General features: G+C 31.6%; 1 protein-coding gene across 1 annotated transcript in view; it reads left to right on the forward strand.

The window, feature by feature from the left end:
• The first annotated feature begins 4,632 nt into the window (after positions 1-4,632).
• The window catches only part of LOC149908805 (ATP-binding cassette sub-family G member 1-like), a 40,208-nt gene continuing 30,124 nt past the window's right edge, over positions 4,633-14,716 (forward strand). The window contains exon 1 of the mRNA XM_090120375.1: positions 4,633-4,986. Within this exon, the coding sequence (XP_089976501.1) occupies positions 4,824-4,986 (163 nt within the window). The 5' untranslated portion in view covers positions 4,633-4,823. The remainder of the gene's footprint in view (positions 4,987-14,716) is intronic.

The raw sequence follows: 14,716 nt of genomic DNA on the forward strand, positions 1-14,716 counted from the left end.
AGAGAGAAAGGAGCTTATTGTAGGCTAGCAAAAAATATACATTGTTAAGTATACAGTAATACATAGATACTAATTTATTTTTGGACCTACATCCAGTATGGTTTATTCTAAAAAAGCTATCTTTATCTAAAATAGCCAAATGATAAGGCTATTTCTCTCTATGATAATTATGTGTTTCTTTTTACATATTATAATTAATTTATATTAAAGCATAACAAAAATTGTGTTAATTTGTATTCCAAAAATATTTCGGCCATTTATAGAATAACTAGCATTCCGCCTGCGGCTTCGCCCGCGTTTTCAAAAAAAACCCGCATAGTTCCCGTTCCCGTGGGATTTCCGGGATAAAACCTAGCCTATGTCACTCAGAAATGATGTAGCTTTCCAACAGTGAAAGAATTTTTCAAATCTGCCAAGTAGTTTCGGAGCCTATTCAATTCATACAAACAAACAAACAAAAAATCAAACCTTTCCTCTTTATAATATTTGTATAGATGTATAGAAATACCCCAACTCACGCGTAGAGACACGTGAGAAATTGACCTTATTAAAAAAATCAATTAACGACTCATGTTTATTTTTTATTTATGTAAATATATTTACCATTTTTAATCATTCAAGTTCTTAGGGCCTCACAATTAAATTGTATGATGGGTTCAAGATACAGTAACGTTACTTTGAAATTTGTATAAGTCACAGGTCGATGAACTTTAGGTAGGCTTGTAGGCACTGTTTTTCATATCGGCTTTTGAAAGCCTTTGTTTAAACTCCCTACCGGCAAACATATTATTATATATTTCAAGGTTATTATATTTATTGTTTAGCTGTTTTTTTTAATCTAAATATAAATCCAATATAATATACTCAATAATAAAAACTATGATTTATGAGCCAGTCAAACAGCTAAAAATACATTTCTGTTACTCATTGGCTATGCTTTACTGTGGTTAAACCATAAACATTTTTATGTTATGACTGTGGTATGAGACTTCGAAGGTTTTTGAAGCCAAATGATTGAAATTAACTTAAAATATAGGTACATCCCATTCGTAAGCTGTTTATTCTGATTCGTGTCACATATTATGTAGATGGAAATAATATTGCTGCGTTTCTACCAGAGATGTGGGAGGATGAAGAGAAGGGATGTGTTTGTAAAGAACCAATCACATCGGTTCATTTGGTCTTTGAAGCAATGCTATTGGTTCTTTACAGACACGTCCCTCGCTACGCATCCTCTCATATCTCTAGTGACAACGCAGCCTTAAGACGTCATGATATGGGTTTTATAAAATAACAAAAGGCTGACTGACCATCGTGGGCTCTTGCTCTATTATATTTTTACATTCCACAAAAGGTTTATCCAAAAAAGCTTATAGGCTGTGTTAACTCTTCATTATTAAATAAAAATTCATAAACATAAATTAATTATCATAAATTTAAATAATTGTGGCTCAATTTTGCCAATTTTTAAATTCATATTCAAATTCAAATTCAAATTGCCTTTATTTGCTGAATGTCGTTACAAAGCTGAAGTACAAATTTTATAGGTTCTTACTTCTTAGACATTCTGCTCGTAGTAGATAAGCAATACCCCGCTAATGTAATTTAAAAAAAGTACTTGTTATAAAAAAAAAAAAACAAGCTTAACCAAAAAACAGAACCTGCAGACTAGTACCTAAAAAAATTGTTTTAATGAAGTTTTTTTTTGTGAAGTTTTTTTGTGTACCGACTAGACTAACATAACAATAGCTAGCTAAGAAACAGTTATATTTCGTATAACTGCAAATTTTGTTAAAATCCTAATAATATTTCATTGACACCAAAATGTTCAATAAAAAATGTCTACTCGTTCGTTCGTTACGTAAAAGCAATATAATTATAAAGAATTCATAATAATTATTACAACAATTCTGATTAAAGTTACAATGAAATACGTATTGGAAATTAAAGTAGGTATCAAATAAAATCGCTTACCTAAAGAATGTAATCCAAAACGACGCAGAAAACAGAAACCTAAGTAAACAATTACATAAGCGGCTGTCCTTTTTGCGAGTAAACAATTCTATTCAACGATTTTATTTACACTCATATGATTAATATTAACGATACACGCACAACTAATTTAGATATCGTCATAATCAACGATATTAAAAATGTACAATCCGCCCTTTGTAAATTTTTAACATCGTTTCTGTAACCTTGTTTATTTGAATTTATGGTGTGTAGTTAAAACAGTGCAGTTTCTTATAAAATTATATAAAAGTATGTAGTTTTAATATAAAATATGATAGTATTGTATTTTTTCTTTATATGTTAACCGTATGATAGCTAGAAAGATAGTCGTGATAAAATTCAACAAAAAATACGTAGCTTTAGCGATATCCTTTTAGTTTATATTTTTATGCAAACATATTTCTTATGACACACAAAACAAAAACATGAAATAAAAGGAGAATACTTATATTAATTTACCTTATCAACGGAGAAATATTTTAATATTATTCCTGGCGTTTAAATTTTGTAAAAGAAAAAAGCATTGCAATAAGTTTTGACTCGTTTTTTATTAGACTAATTCACGAGCAATAATAAATGGTAATCATTTATTTAAACATTATGCAAATTAACCAAATAAATAATGTTTTGTCGATAAATCGTGCTTCCTGAGAGTAATAAAGCTTATATTGAAATAAGAAATATACGCAAATAAATAATCGATGCAAAATTCGTTCCTCTGAAGGAGATTCAAGAAGATACTCTGTAATGTTTATGGTTTTCTAAATGCTCCTTCAACTATTAAATAGAACGGAGACTCCAATATTTTAACTACCATATCACTACAATCACTACACTTTGATTCTACTGTATTTATAAAATAAGGAAATTCTGACAAGCTAAGACAATTATCAGATAACTTCAGGCAGAAAATAAAATGTATCACAAAAAGTAAAAAAAACAAAGCTCTCCACTTTCTATACAAAGTTCCGCCCCTTTCTCAGAAAAAAATACAGTCGAATTGAGAACCTCCATCTTTGAAGTCATTTGGAAAATAACGAAATAGGAGTACCTAGCTACATCTAGTAGCGAATATGCTAAACCAGACTAAAATCTCTCTTTGTACTATAGGTATTTTATACAGATCAATTGTTTCAGCGTTCCAAAGAACAAGCCACCCTATGAGCCATAATCATAAACATTCACGTTTATGAATTAAGAAGAAGAAGGATTATTATCTAATATCTATTCTAATATAATAAAGATGAAGAGTGTGTTTGTTTGTTCAAGAACTACCTACTGGTGCGATTTGAAAAATTCCTTCGGTGTTAGATAGCCCATTTATCGAGGAAGGCTGGCTATATATCATCACGCTAAGACCAACAGAAGCGAAGCACAGTATTACAATATCTATAAATATTGTAATACTGTGAGCGAAGCCAAGCGGGGGGTGAAACTAAATAGATTTTGCATTATATAATATTAATTATAATTATTTAATCAAAATAGTCCATTTAGTACATAATAATCACAACGGGCACACGAAATATGTACCAACCAGTAACTAGGTTATCTCACATTTGGGCAATGTACATTGTACATGCATAATCTTGTATTTACGAACCATATTTATAAAAATTTTCCTATTTTTACACGCTTTATATTAGCTTCACCTGTATGTTTGTAACCGACTTCTTTGGGCGCGATTTTGACCCACTTTAAACGGCCAGATTTCGTTCAAACAGTGTAGATTTATTGAGGACCGATGACAATACACTAATTTGATAAAATTTTCTATTGTTTAGTTCGGTTTTCTATAGTGAGTGAGTATAAAAAGCGTGTTTTTTAGTTTTTTTTAACTATTATTATTTATTATGTAATTTATAAAGCAATTAATAAATCAATTGGGTATTCGCTTTCCAACTATTTGGAAAATCCATGTTAATTTGATAATGATATCAATAAGAGTTACTCTGTTAATTTGTGACGATAAAATAAATAGTTAAATACATGCAACTTTATATTATACTCAGACGTAATTCTTTGTCCAATCTTGATATATTTTTCTAAGCATATTATATACCTTGAGGGAACTTGATTTTTTTATCTACATGATTGTACATACCATGTGAATGTTACTTTGTATCGTTCGGTAAGTGTTTGAATGAGAGACCCGTACCACAGTCCACTCCTTCATTCTTTCTTTATCCCTTTCATTTGAAAAAATCTGTCAACTCATTTTAGAGATATAATTTCATCTGCAAATGTAAGGGCGGTATGGCCGGTATGTGACTCAGGTGACTATACCTAGCTCAGTTACTTTATACTTGATATATTGCTACGACTAGGACTATGTTATGAATTAAAATGGCTCACGTGTTTCATCAAACCAGTTGATTTGCCTTGTTATTAAATAAAAGAACTGACAATGAAAAATATAACTTAAATAAACACTAAATAACACCACGTATTGAACCATGTTAAACCACATTTATATTTAAATATTTTTAACATTACAGTTAACCGTTCTTCATACACACACTCGTAAAGTGTAAAAAAATTAAAAAGTTTGATAATAATAACAGGTAAGTAAATAAATAATCTCGTAAGCCGCGCGACGCAGGCGCAGTGTACCGTCAACCGCGAATCGCGCGCGCGTGTTCAATACAATATTTATTATCTTGATACATAATCGCGCAATTTTAAAAGTATCTACATAAATAAAAACAAAAATTTTATAGACATTTAAAATGTACTAAAATCGTGACACATTTTTTTATTTTTTATTATTTTTTCCAAGTGATACACAAAGTGCATTATTAAGGGGCAAAATGTCGAGTGCCTTAGCGTTATTACAAGGTTTGGGGCAGAAGGTTAGGGGCAAAGAACACAATGAGTGCAGGACACTACACATCAATATGCCCCCGCCAACTAATGTGGACATTGAGTTTAGGAACATTACTATGACCGTTTCTTCAGGAATTACGAGCAAAAGTAAGTAATTATTTTACTACGTACACATACACGTACCTAAGTACATTATATATAAAAAAAGATATTCTGAATATATAATACTAGTGGTCAAAAACTCGTTATCGAAAACTATTAATAAAGTATATCAAGTTTATACAACGCATTAAACGACAAATATTAAAAAAAAACTATAAAATAAGTTTAATAATTAATAAGGAATTATAATTATTTGAATTTGACAATAATCCTAAATAATTTAACATAGGTATTTGTAATAATTTCTTAAACTTGATTCAAATTGAATAGTTTAGTTTTATTAATTTCATTTTATCGTTACATATATATTTTTATCGAAATGAATCAAATGACATAATACGCGTGTAGAAATAAGAAAACATAATTTATAAGCTTTGACATTAAACATCTTTACATTATCCGACACGATAAATTATTCGACAAGAAAAAGAGATATTTGTATGCGCATTCCTATTATCCTACATTTTGCTAAATAGAAGAAAATAGTTTGGAAAATCCAAAAGTGCACGCCTCATAATTTTTTTTTAATAAATATTTATTAATTATTATTTTTGTTTATTTAATAACAATTAAACCACATCGAATCAGACCCTGAAAAATGAAAGGGTTCTATTCCTGAGCATACTCAAGCGTAAGAGAAAAAAAAAGACTCGATTAGTAAAGTATTTCGGTCGCTATCGTGTTAACAAGAAAAAGGATCCGCACATACAGACACACGGACGTCCAAGACAGAACTTTTTTAAACTGTTTTTTAACTAGTTTAAATAACAAAAATGACATCAAAAATATCATGAACGTTAAAAATAGTGTTTTTTCTTAATATGTGTGTGTATGTATTATCTTACAAGTGCAATGTATGATACATAAAGACATTTTAAGTTTGAAAAATCAGATGTTTTGCGCGAAGTGACAGTAGTACCCACCTCAACGCTTCGCTTATGAGGCGTGCAATAGTAATAATCCATTAAAATAAACAATTTTTATGTTTTTATATTTATTCGGAAACGTGTGATTTGTTCATAAAGCTTAAAACCTTTTAAAACCTTAAAATCTTTTAACCTTTTAGGTATGTGTTATTCAAATATGTTTTTTTTTTTTTTTTTTTATGCTATTGGATAGCAAACGAGCAGACGCGTCGCCTGGTGTTAAGCGATACACGCCGCCCATAAGCATCCACTTCACTGGGAAGTGGATGTGTTGCTGTCCACAAGGAAGGAGTTAGGTAGAAGGGGCGAGGATGGGAGGGAATGAGGATAGGGAAGGAGAGGATGGGTAGGGGATGGGAAGGGATGTGGGCCTCCGGACCCCTCACTCACCGTACGGAACGCGACAGTAAACTGTCACTATGGCGCCGATATTCTGTGAGGGTGTGGTACCTTCCCCGGTGCGAGCGTGGCCCAATTCGTGCCGAAGCATGCTCGACTCCCACTCCAAATGGCAGGAAACAGGTAGTAAAGTTGTATAAAATAGTACATAACTTTCATTATAGTTTAAAAGCTAAATTTTATATATGTTACTTGGGGACCTATAAAAAGATATTACCTTAAGAGCCAGACAGTTTTCATGGTTCTTACATCTAGCCAGACACATTTAAAAAATAACTAACATATCATCAAATTCACATAACTACCTAAAAGCGTAACAAATATGAAATAACTCACTAAAAACATTAGTTAACTATAATTATTAAAAAAATAAAAGTATAATATATAAGAAATAAAGTTATTACTTATCTTTTACTTAGACTTATGTTGATGGAATTACACGTATCCCGATGACTTTTTTATTGTGTCATCGAGATACGTGAAATTCCATCAACATAAGTCTAAGTAAAAGATAAGTAATAACTTTATTTCTTATATATTATACTTTTATTTTTTTAATAATTATAGTTAACTAATGTTTTTAGTGAGTTATTTCATATTTGTTACGCTTTTAGGTAGTTATGTGAATTTGATGATATGTTAGTTATTTTTTAAATGTGTCTGGCTAGATGTAAGAACCATGAAAACTGTCTGGCTCTTAAGGTAATATCTTTTTATAGGTCCCCAAGTAACATATATAAAATTTAGCTTTTAAACTATAATGAAAGTTATGTACTATTTTATACAACTTTACTACCTGTTTCCTGCCAAAGTAACCACAACCCAAACTTGATAGTCGCTGGTCGTTCTTATCTGTATAGGAGACATATACAGAGAAACTTTCAACTTTCCGAAAGAAAGGAAAGTCTGGCCGTCGTGGGCTCTTATATTAATATTATAACAATATGATTAAGTTTTGATCCAGTCAACTAAGTACCCACCACCTGTGTTTCTAAATGAATTACCACTTTAGTCATTCTTGTACTTCAGTTATCTATTAAACCCTTTTTAAAAAAAACGGAATACTTTTTACAAAATTTTCTGGTGTTACATTTTACGCGAGTATTATTTACACTTAGAAAATAAATATTTTAACTGATTTTAAACGCGATTTAGGCTACATAATATTATTATTTTCCCGACGTTTCGCACACTCCCGTGACCACGCTCGCTGCAAAAATATATGAATTTAATAAAAAAATATCGGATCGGATGACATAAGTCTTAATAATAATAATTTATTGATAAATAAGTATGTGACGCTAATGCAAGTGCATCTGTGTAAATATCAATTTATCAATCTTAGTGGAACATTAACAATTTCTTAGTTAATAATGACTCATAAATTAATTCAATGAACGTTATCAATGCTTAGGTATGTGGATAATTGTGTAAAGAATATTCGTAAATAAAATAAAATCACACGTAAATGTTTCAATTTTAGTAGCTGACACTGAATGCTCTTTCTATAGTTTTGTATAAAGTACAAAATCAAATGAAGAAATTTACCCCAGCAATTGTCGGAAAATAAAAATAAATTCCGACTTTGTGGACCACCATTTTGTACGGCATCTGTGTCATACTATTTCAATGCTGCTTTAAATCCATTATTCCGCAACGCCGTACAAAAATCATGGAGACAAGGGGAAAAATCTACCTGTACTTTCGAATTCTCATCTGCACTCAGGTGGACGTAGCGCCAGCAACTATATTTATAAAATAATTTGGAAAATCCAAAAGTGCACGCCTCATAATTTTTTTTTAATAAATATTTATTAATTATTATTTTTGTTTATTTAATAACAATTAAACCACATCGAATCAGACTCTGAAAAATGAAAGGGTTCTATTCCTGAGCATACTCAAGCGTAAGAGAAAAAAAAAAGACTCGATTAGTAAAGTATTTCGGTCGCTATCGTGTTAACAAGAAAAAGGATCCGCACATACAGACACACGGACGTCCAAGACAGAACTTTTTTAAACTGTTTTTTAACTAGTTTAAATAACAAAAATGACATCAAAAATATCATGAACGTTAAAAATAGTGTTTTTTCTTAATATGTGTGTGTATGTATTATCTTACAAGTGCAATGTATGATACATAAAGACATTTTAAGTTTGAAAAATCAGAAGTTTTGCGCGAAGTGACAGTAGTACCCACCTCAACGCTTCGCTTATGAGGCGTGCAATACTAGTTTATAAAATATTTTAATGAACGGAATGATATAAACATTTTTATGAATAAAAAACATTTTTAATCAAATTAACGATTATTGTTATAAACGGAATATTTTAAACCAAAAACCAACTTCTCATGGTAATTATTATAAAAACTTAAAATTTGCCGCAAATCAAAATAATCTTAATTGTTGCTATCAGTTAAAATATCTTGTTAAACCGGTACTTTAATAACAAGTATCAAACAACTAATTCTTATAAATATTCATCAAAATATAAAATCTGATCTGCAAAAGTTTTTAGTGAGATAATTAATTTTGATGGCAAATAATGTCATTTAAATTATATTACTGACGTATGCTGTATAATTCTTTTTAGTATGCTAAAACCTGTGGCTAAAACATATATTAGTCATAATTATTTTTGTCATAAATCATAATAAACTAAAATATATTAAGAGGCCGTATCGATTTTACAGTGATTTTGACTTGTTTCTGTAATTCTTTAGGAGCTCGTTTAAAAAAAACTAAATTAGTAACAATGTGTATATATATATCTTAAATTAAAGATTTATTCAATATCTAAAAAGTGTTCGAGACAATTTATTGATTTTCATTGTCCAGTTTGTTTAATAGCCAATAACCTTAGGGGCTGACTCCACGAGCGAGAGAATCGCGGCGATATTATCGTCGTGCCACGTATTTCTATACACTCTCTATGGAACCGTCTCCACACGGCGATATTATCGCCGCGATGCGACGAGTGGCAATGAGCGCGCGAAACGTCATTACATCGTCGCTAGCCCGCCGCGACCAGCAGCGGGCTAGCGACGAGCGCGCGGCGGGCCCGCTGTCAAACGCAGCGTCATTTCAGCGTTGCCTCTGGTCTTCTCGTAGTTCTCTTCAAGGAAACTTGGTGATACCGTTACGAGTCGCCGCGGAAACGCTGCGATTCCTTTACGACTCGTGACGATACGCGGCGGAATTATCGCTCGTTCGTGGAGATTATCCGACGATATAAGGGCGGACTCGTCGCGATTCTCTCGCTCGTGGAGTCAGCGCCTAAGGCGCGTTTCAATTTTTTCGATGCGGGACGTTCGTGTCTTTGTTGTTTACACAGAATTTAAAAGAAGAAATTTTTATACAAAAATAAAGACACTGAGACATCCAAAATGTGTTCGAGGAATTTTAAGTACTTTTATTCAAACATTCAAAGAAATACTAAGTTAAATTAACCTTACTTTGATGAAATTTTATTTTTCCAAATTTCATCAAAATCGGTCCAGTAGTTTATGCGTGAAAACCATACATACAAACATACATACATACAAACCTTTCCTCTTTATAATATTAGTACCTATAGATAAAAATTATGTTGATTATTAAACATTTTTTTTTCGCAATATATCTACTTTATCACAGCTAGGTCACGATCGTGTTATCTATATTTTCAGGAAATTTTAAATATCTATTAACGTCGAGTGATAATAAAATAATTAGTATTTACGAAATATTCTCCTCTAATAGTCAAATAAGACGTTGAGAATGTATTTTTTACATAGCCATTCATTATTTAAAAAATCCGACTGATTTACTTTTAAATAATAAAATGTACAAAACATACCTATCATAAATTATTACGCAGTAGTTATGTGATTGGGTTTATGATAATTTTTACTATTTCGTTATGAGCCTGTAGTAATTCTGTAATGATTCATTACAAATATAATAATTCTGGAACGATGACGAACTTATAATTATTGTTATTGTATAATTTTAAATGGCTATTTTTCTGTATTTATTAAAGACAGTCCTAAGGAACTGGGTCAAAGTCTACAATTATTTTATATACGACTATATTATATTTATTCTCGAAGACCTTCTCCCTAACAAATAATTTATTGTTTAGTTTTTATTTATTACAAACGATGAATATTTTATTATTAAAAAAGCATAGCAATTACTTTTTTATACGTGTAGTTTTCCGCCTACGCACCGCCCGTTTTATTTTATATTTTTGCTTACTTTATACAGTTCTTAATTTGCATACGTTTATGCCAAAATTTGTGTGTTTGTCCTTGCTCTATAAAATATACCTAATGATAATTAGTATTATTCAAAATTCGATAGCCGCACTTCACCTTGTAGGTATAAAAATCTTGAAACTAACGGTAATTAACTGTTAACCACAACAAGACCACAACACAGTACTAATTTCAACCAATCTATTAGGCATTAGCACACTATTAGCATATAAATTCAATGCGGTTGTGCTTCGAATTTTTTCCTCCATTCCGCAAATATTTCAAACCTTTTAAATATTTAGCAAAAAAGAAATGCCTTTATAATAAATAATAAATGAATAACATTTTTGTATACGTAACTTGTAGGTACATGTAGGTATTTATATAAAAGCAATAATTTATTTATTTATTCCATTAAGATGTACCTAGTACCTACCTCGTATTTTCTGTTTCAGTAAGCCATAATGGGAAGGTAATTAAAGGAAGTGCTAAGTACTAATTAAATATGACAACTAAATAATGTACGCACTACACGTACCTATATAAATTAATACTACCCGTCTTATAATTCAAGCAAACAAAACAGGTGTTAATTAGGTAACGATAAATATTTACCCTAATACATACTTATAATATGCTATACGAAGTACGTTTTCATAATACTATTTTGCATTATTTATACTAAATAATGTAATTACTACACCAGTGAAATTATTACATCTCTATGTATTTAAAAATGAATCCCTAATCTCTATTTCCCTTGTCCGCGACATCACGCGTGAACGGGTGGACGGATTTCGACAATTCTTTTTTTTATTATATTCCTTGAAGTACGAGGATGGTTCTTATGGAGAGAAAACGTAAATATGTACCACGAGCGAAGCCGGGCGGACCACTAGTATTTATATAAAAAAACTTAATGAATATTTTATTAATTGAAAACAAGAATATATTTTTTTATGTTTGATTCACTAAACAATCTGCATAAATCTTTTACGATCTGTAATTACTGATACTGAGTCAAAGATCATGCTGTGGATGCTTGTGACTTCCCTTACGTATTTTAATTTTTATGTTTGTCATTTCAATTAATTGTATCGGTTGAAAGAAAGATGGATAAACTAATATACTTTTCAGAGCGAGCGCCCACGAGCAACTTAGTTGCCCGGCAACTATTTTGTCTCTGTCGTTGTCTCCTCGCAAAGTTTTGAACGATGCGCACACGAAAGCGACAGCAACGCAACTTTTTCTTTAAAATTTTCTTCATTTATCAACATGGTTTTCGAAGAGACGGTTGTGGTCTGTGCTCTTGTCCCGCATAGTTCCCATTCCCGTGAGATTTCCGGGATAAAACCTATCCTATGTGTTAATCCAAGTTACTCTCTATATGTGTGCTAAATTTCATTGTAATCGGTTCAGCAGTTTATGCGTGAAAACTGAAAACCATACATATGTACCTACAAACCTTTCCTCTTTATAATATTAGTATAGATATGTAATCGTAATTGTAAAAAGTAAAGTAGTTTTTATTTAATACTTTTTAGTGTATTTTTCAACACGAATCAAACGAGCTCAACCTCGATAAAGTTGAGTCAATATATTACTAAGTTCCTATGGCCACTTTCCGATTCCATCATCAAATCAGCTCTATCTCATAATAATGTTTCATCGCTATCCAATTTACATGCGTATACAAAATTTCAGCTCAATCGGTTTCCTGAAAATGAATCAAAGTTACTTGCTACATTTCAATTAAGGGGGCGCATAAAGCAAAATAACCAATCTTCTATTAGATGATACGTGTAATATGCAAGACTAAATCTAAAAAATAAAATATATATCAAACTAGATGATATGTTCAACGATTCTGTTTAATCAAAAACATAAAATATTAAAATTTACTCGTTAAAAAAAAATCACCAAGTTAGCTCTAATTTTCACACTTTTACGTTTTCTACTTGACATGATAATACTTATTATGATTTTTTTTTCATAAACAATTATATTAAAACATTTGCAAGATATTTGTCAGAGCATTTTGTGTAATTACTTTTAGTTTTGGTTTTATCTGCGATAAACCACTTTTGGCGCTCTTTTTTTCTCGAGATAAACGTTTGATTTTGGTTTGTGGTTTATCGCAGATAAAACCAAAACTAAAAGTAATTACACAAAATGCTCTGACAAATATCTTGCAAATGTTTTAATATAATTGTTTATGAAAAAAAAATCATAATAAGTATTACCATGTCAAGTAGAAAACGTAAAAGTGTGAAAATTAGAGCTAACTTGGTGATTTTTTTTTTATCGAGTAAATTTTAATATTTTATGTTTTTGATTAAACAGAATCGTTGAACATATCATCTAGTTTGATATATATTTTATTTTTTAGATTTGGTCTTGCATATTACACGTATCATCTAATAGAAGATTGGTTATTTTGCTTTATGCGCCCCCTTAAGTTATCGAGACCAGACGAAAATGCTCATAAAATAAAAACTACTGGGCTTATCCGAATAAAATTTATGGGACCAATTCCACACCATTCCGCATCAAAAAAAAAAAGAATCACGTAAACCGGTTCAGAAACCTCGGAGTAATCGGTGTCCATACATAAAAAAATATACCGGCCGAATTGATAACCTCCTCCTTTTTTTTAAGTCGGTTAAAACTACAGTGTACGAGAATAAATACGTTGACATAAATAGGTATTATCGCTACGCCGGTTACGCGGCAACTGGCCGGCGGCCGTCGCTTGGCAACATTTTTGTCGCCGTGCGCGCACTTGCATTGAAACCAATAGATAGGGCGACAGTTGCGTCGCGGGCTTGTCTCCGAACCCGCGGACAAAAAAGTCTCCCGGGAGTTGCGTCGCTACGTACGCGCACTTTCATACTAGCCCATGGCTGGAGAGACAAAATAGTTGCGGAGACAAAATTGTTGCGGAGACAAAGTTGCTCGTGGGCGCTCGCTCTAATTGGCTTTTTCGCAAAGGTTTTCGACACCTCAGCAACCCCATAATTTGAATGAATCTAAAATACTTTGTTATTAGTTAATTGTAGTTTATTTTCTAGAAAATAAAATTTCTTCCAAGATCTGGCCATAGTTATTTTCTAAACGGGAACAAAACGACTTATTTTCAAATTTTCAATGGGTTTACAACTAACATCCGGACATAAACAAACAAAGAATTCGTGGTCAGATTATTATGAGAGACCATGTTAATCAATGTCGGATTTTTTAAAGGTAATCATGTTCGCGACTCCGAATAATCCCTACAATTAAGGCTAATTTTTTGTATTATTTTTGTTTAAACCTGTTGCCCGTTGAATTTTTTGCCAACATTTGAGTAAGTAATGTATCTACATCACGAGTTCAAAATCCTCTTGATTCGGTATTCGGCACTTAAAAAAGGGCTCTTTATACTTATGCACTCATCTATATCTCGCACTCACACACAACTAAGAACATACATATATAAAACTCGCTGTGCCCTGTTCCCCGCGGTTTTAGCCGAATCATAGAATAATCCAAACTCCGCACATACTCCGCATTGCTTTGCTTCTATTGGTCTTGCGTCATGATATTATATAGCACTAGTGGTCCGCCCCGGCTTCGCCCGTGGTACATATTTCGCAATAAAAGGTAGCCTACTTATGTCCTTTCTGGGTATCAAAATATCTCCATACCTAATTTCATGCAAATTGGTTCAGTAGTTTAGGCGTGATTGAGTAACAGACAGATCACAGACAGACAGAGTTACTTTCGCATTTATAATATTAGTATGGATTACCTACACTCTACAGTCTACAGCCTTCTTCAATAAATGGGCTACCTAAAACTGAAAGAATTCATCAAATTCAGACCCGTACCTAGAAGAATAGCCCGCTCAACCAAACAATGAAGCAAATTTTTCATCTTTATAGTAATAGGATAGTTTTATAATAAGCCTATTCAACACTATAAATCAATCTTATGTAATTTAATTCTACAAGTCCATCTGTTGTTATAAAAAGCGCAATTACCATTTGTTTATCAACATTCGTATTAAGTTGTTATCACACAAAATAGGAACACTCGGCCAACATTCCAACAATGCCTCTTTTTTGCCGGTAGATAATTTCAAATAATTGATTGTCCTTTAATCATTGCA

This window comes from Colias eurytheme, chromosome 4 (assembly GCF_061535395.1).
Source record: "Colias eurytheme isolate Ceu_HAF_F1 chromosome 4, ilColEury1 Martin Lab GWU primary, whole genome shotgun sequence".
NCBI classification, from domain to species: Eukaryota; Metazoa; Arthropoda; class Insecta; order Lepidoptera; family Pieridae; genus Colias; species Colias eurytheme.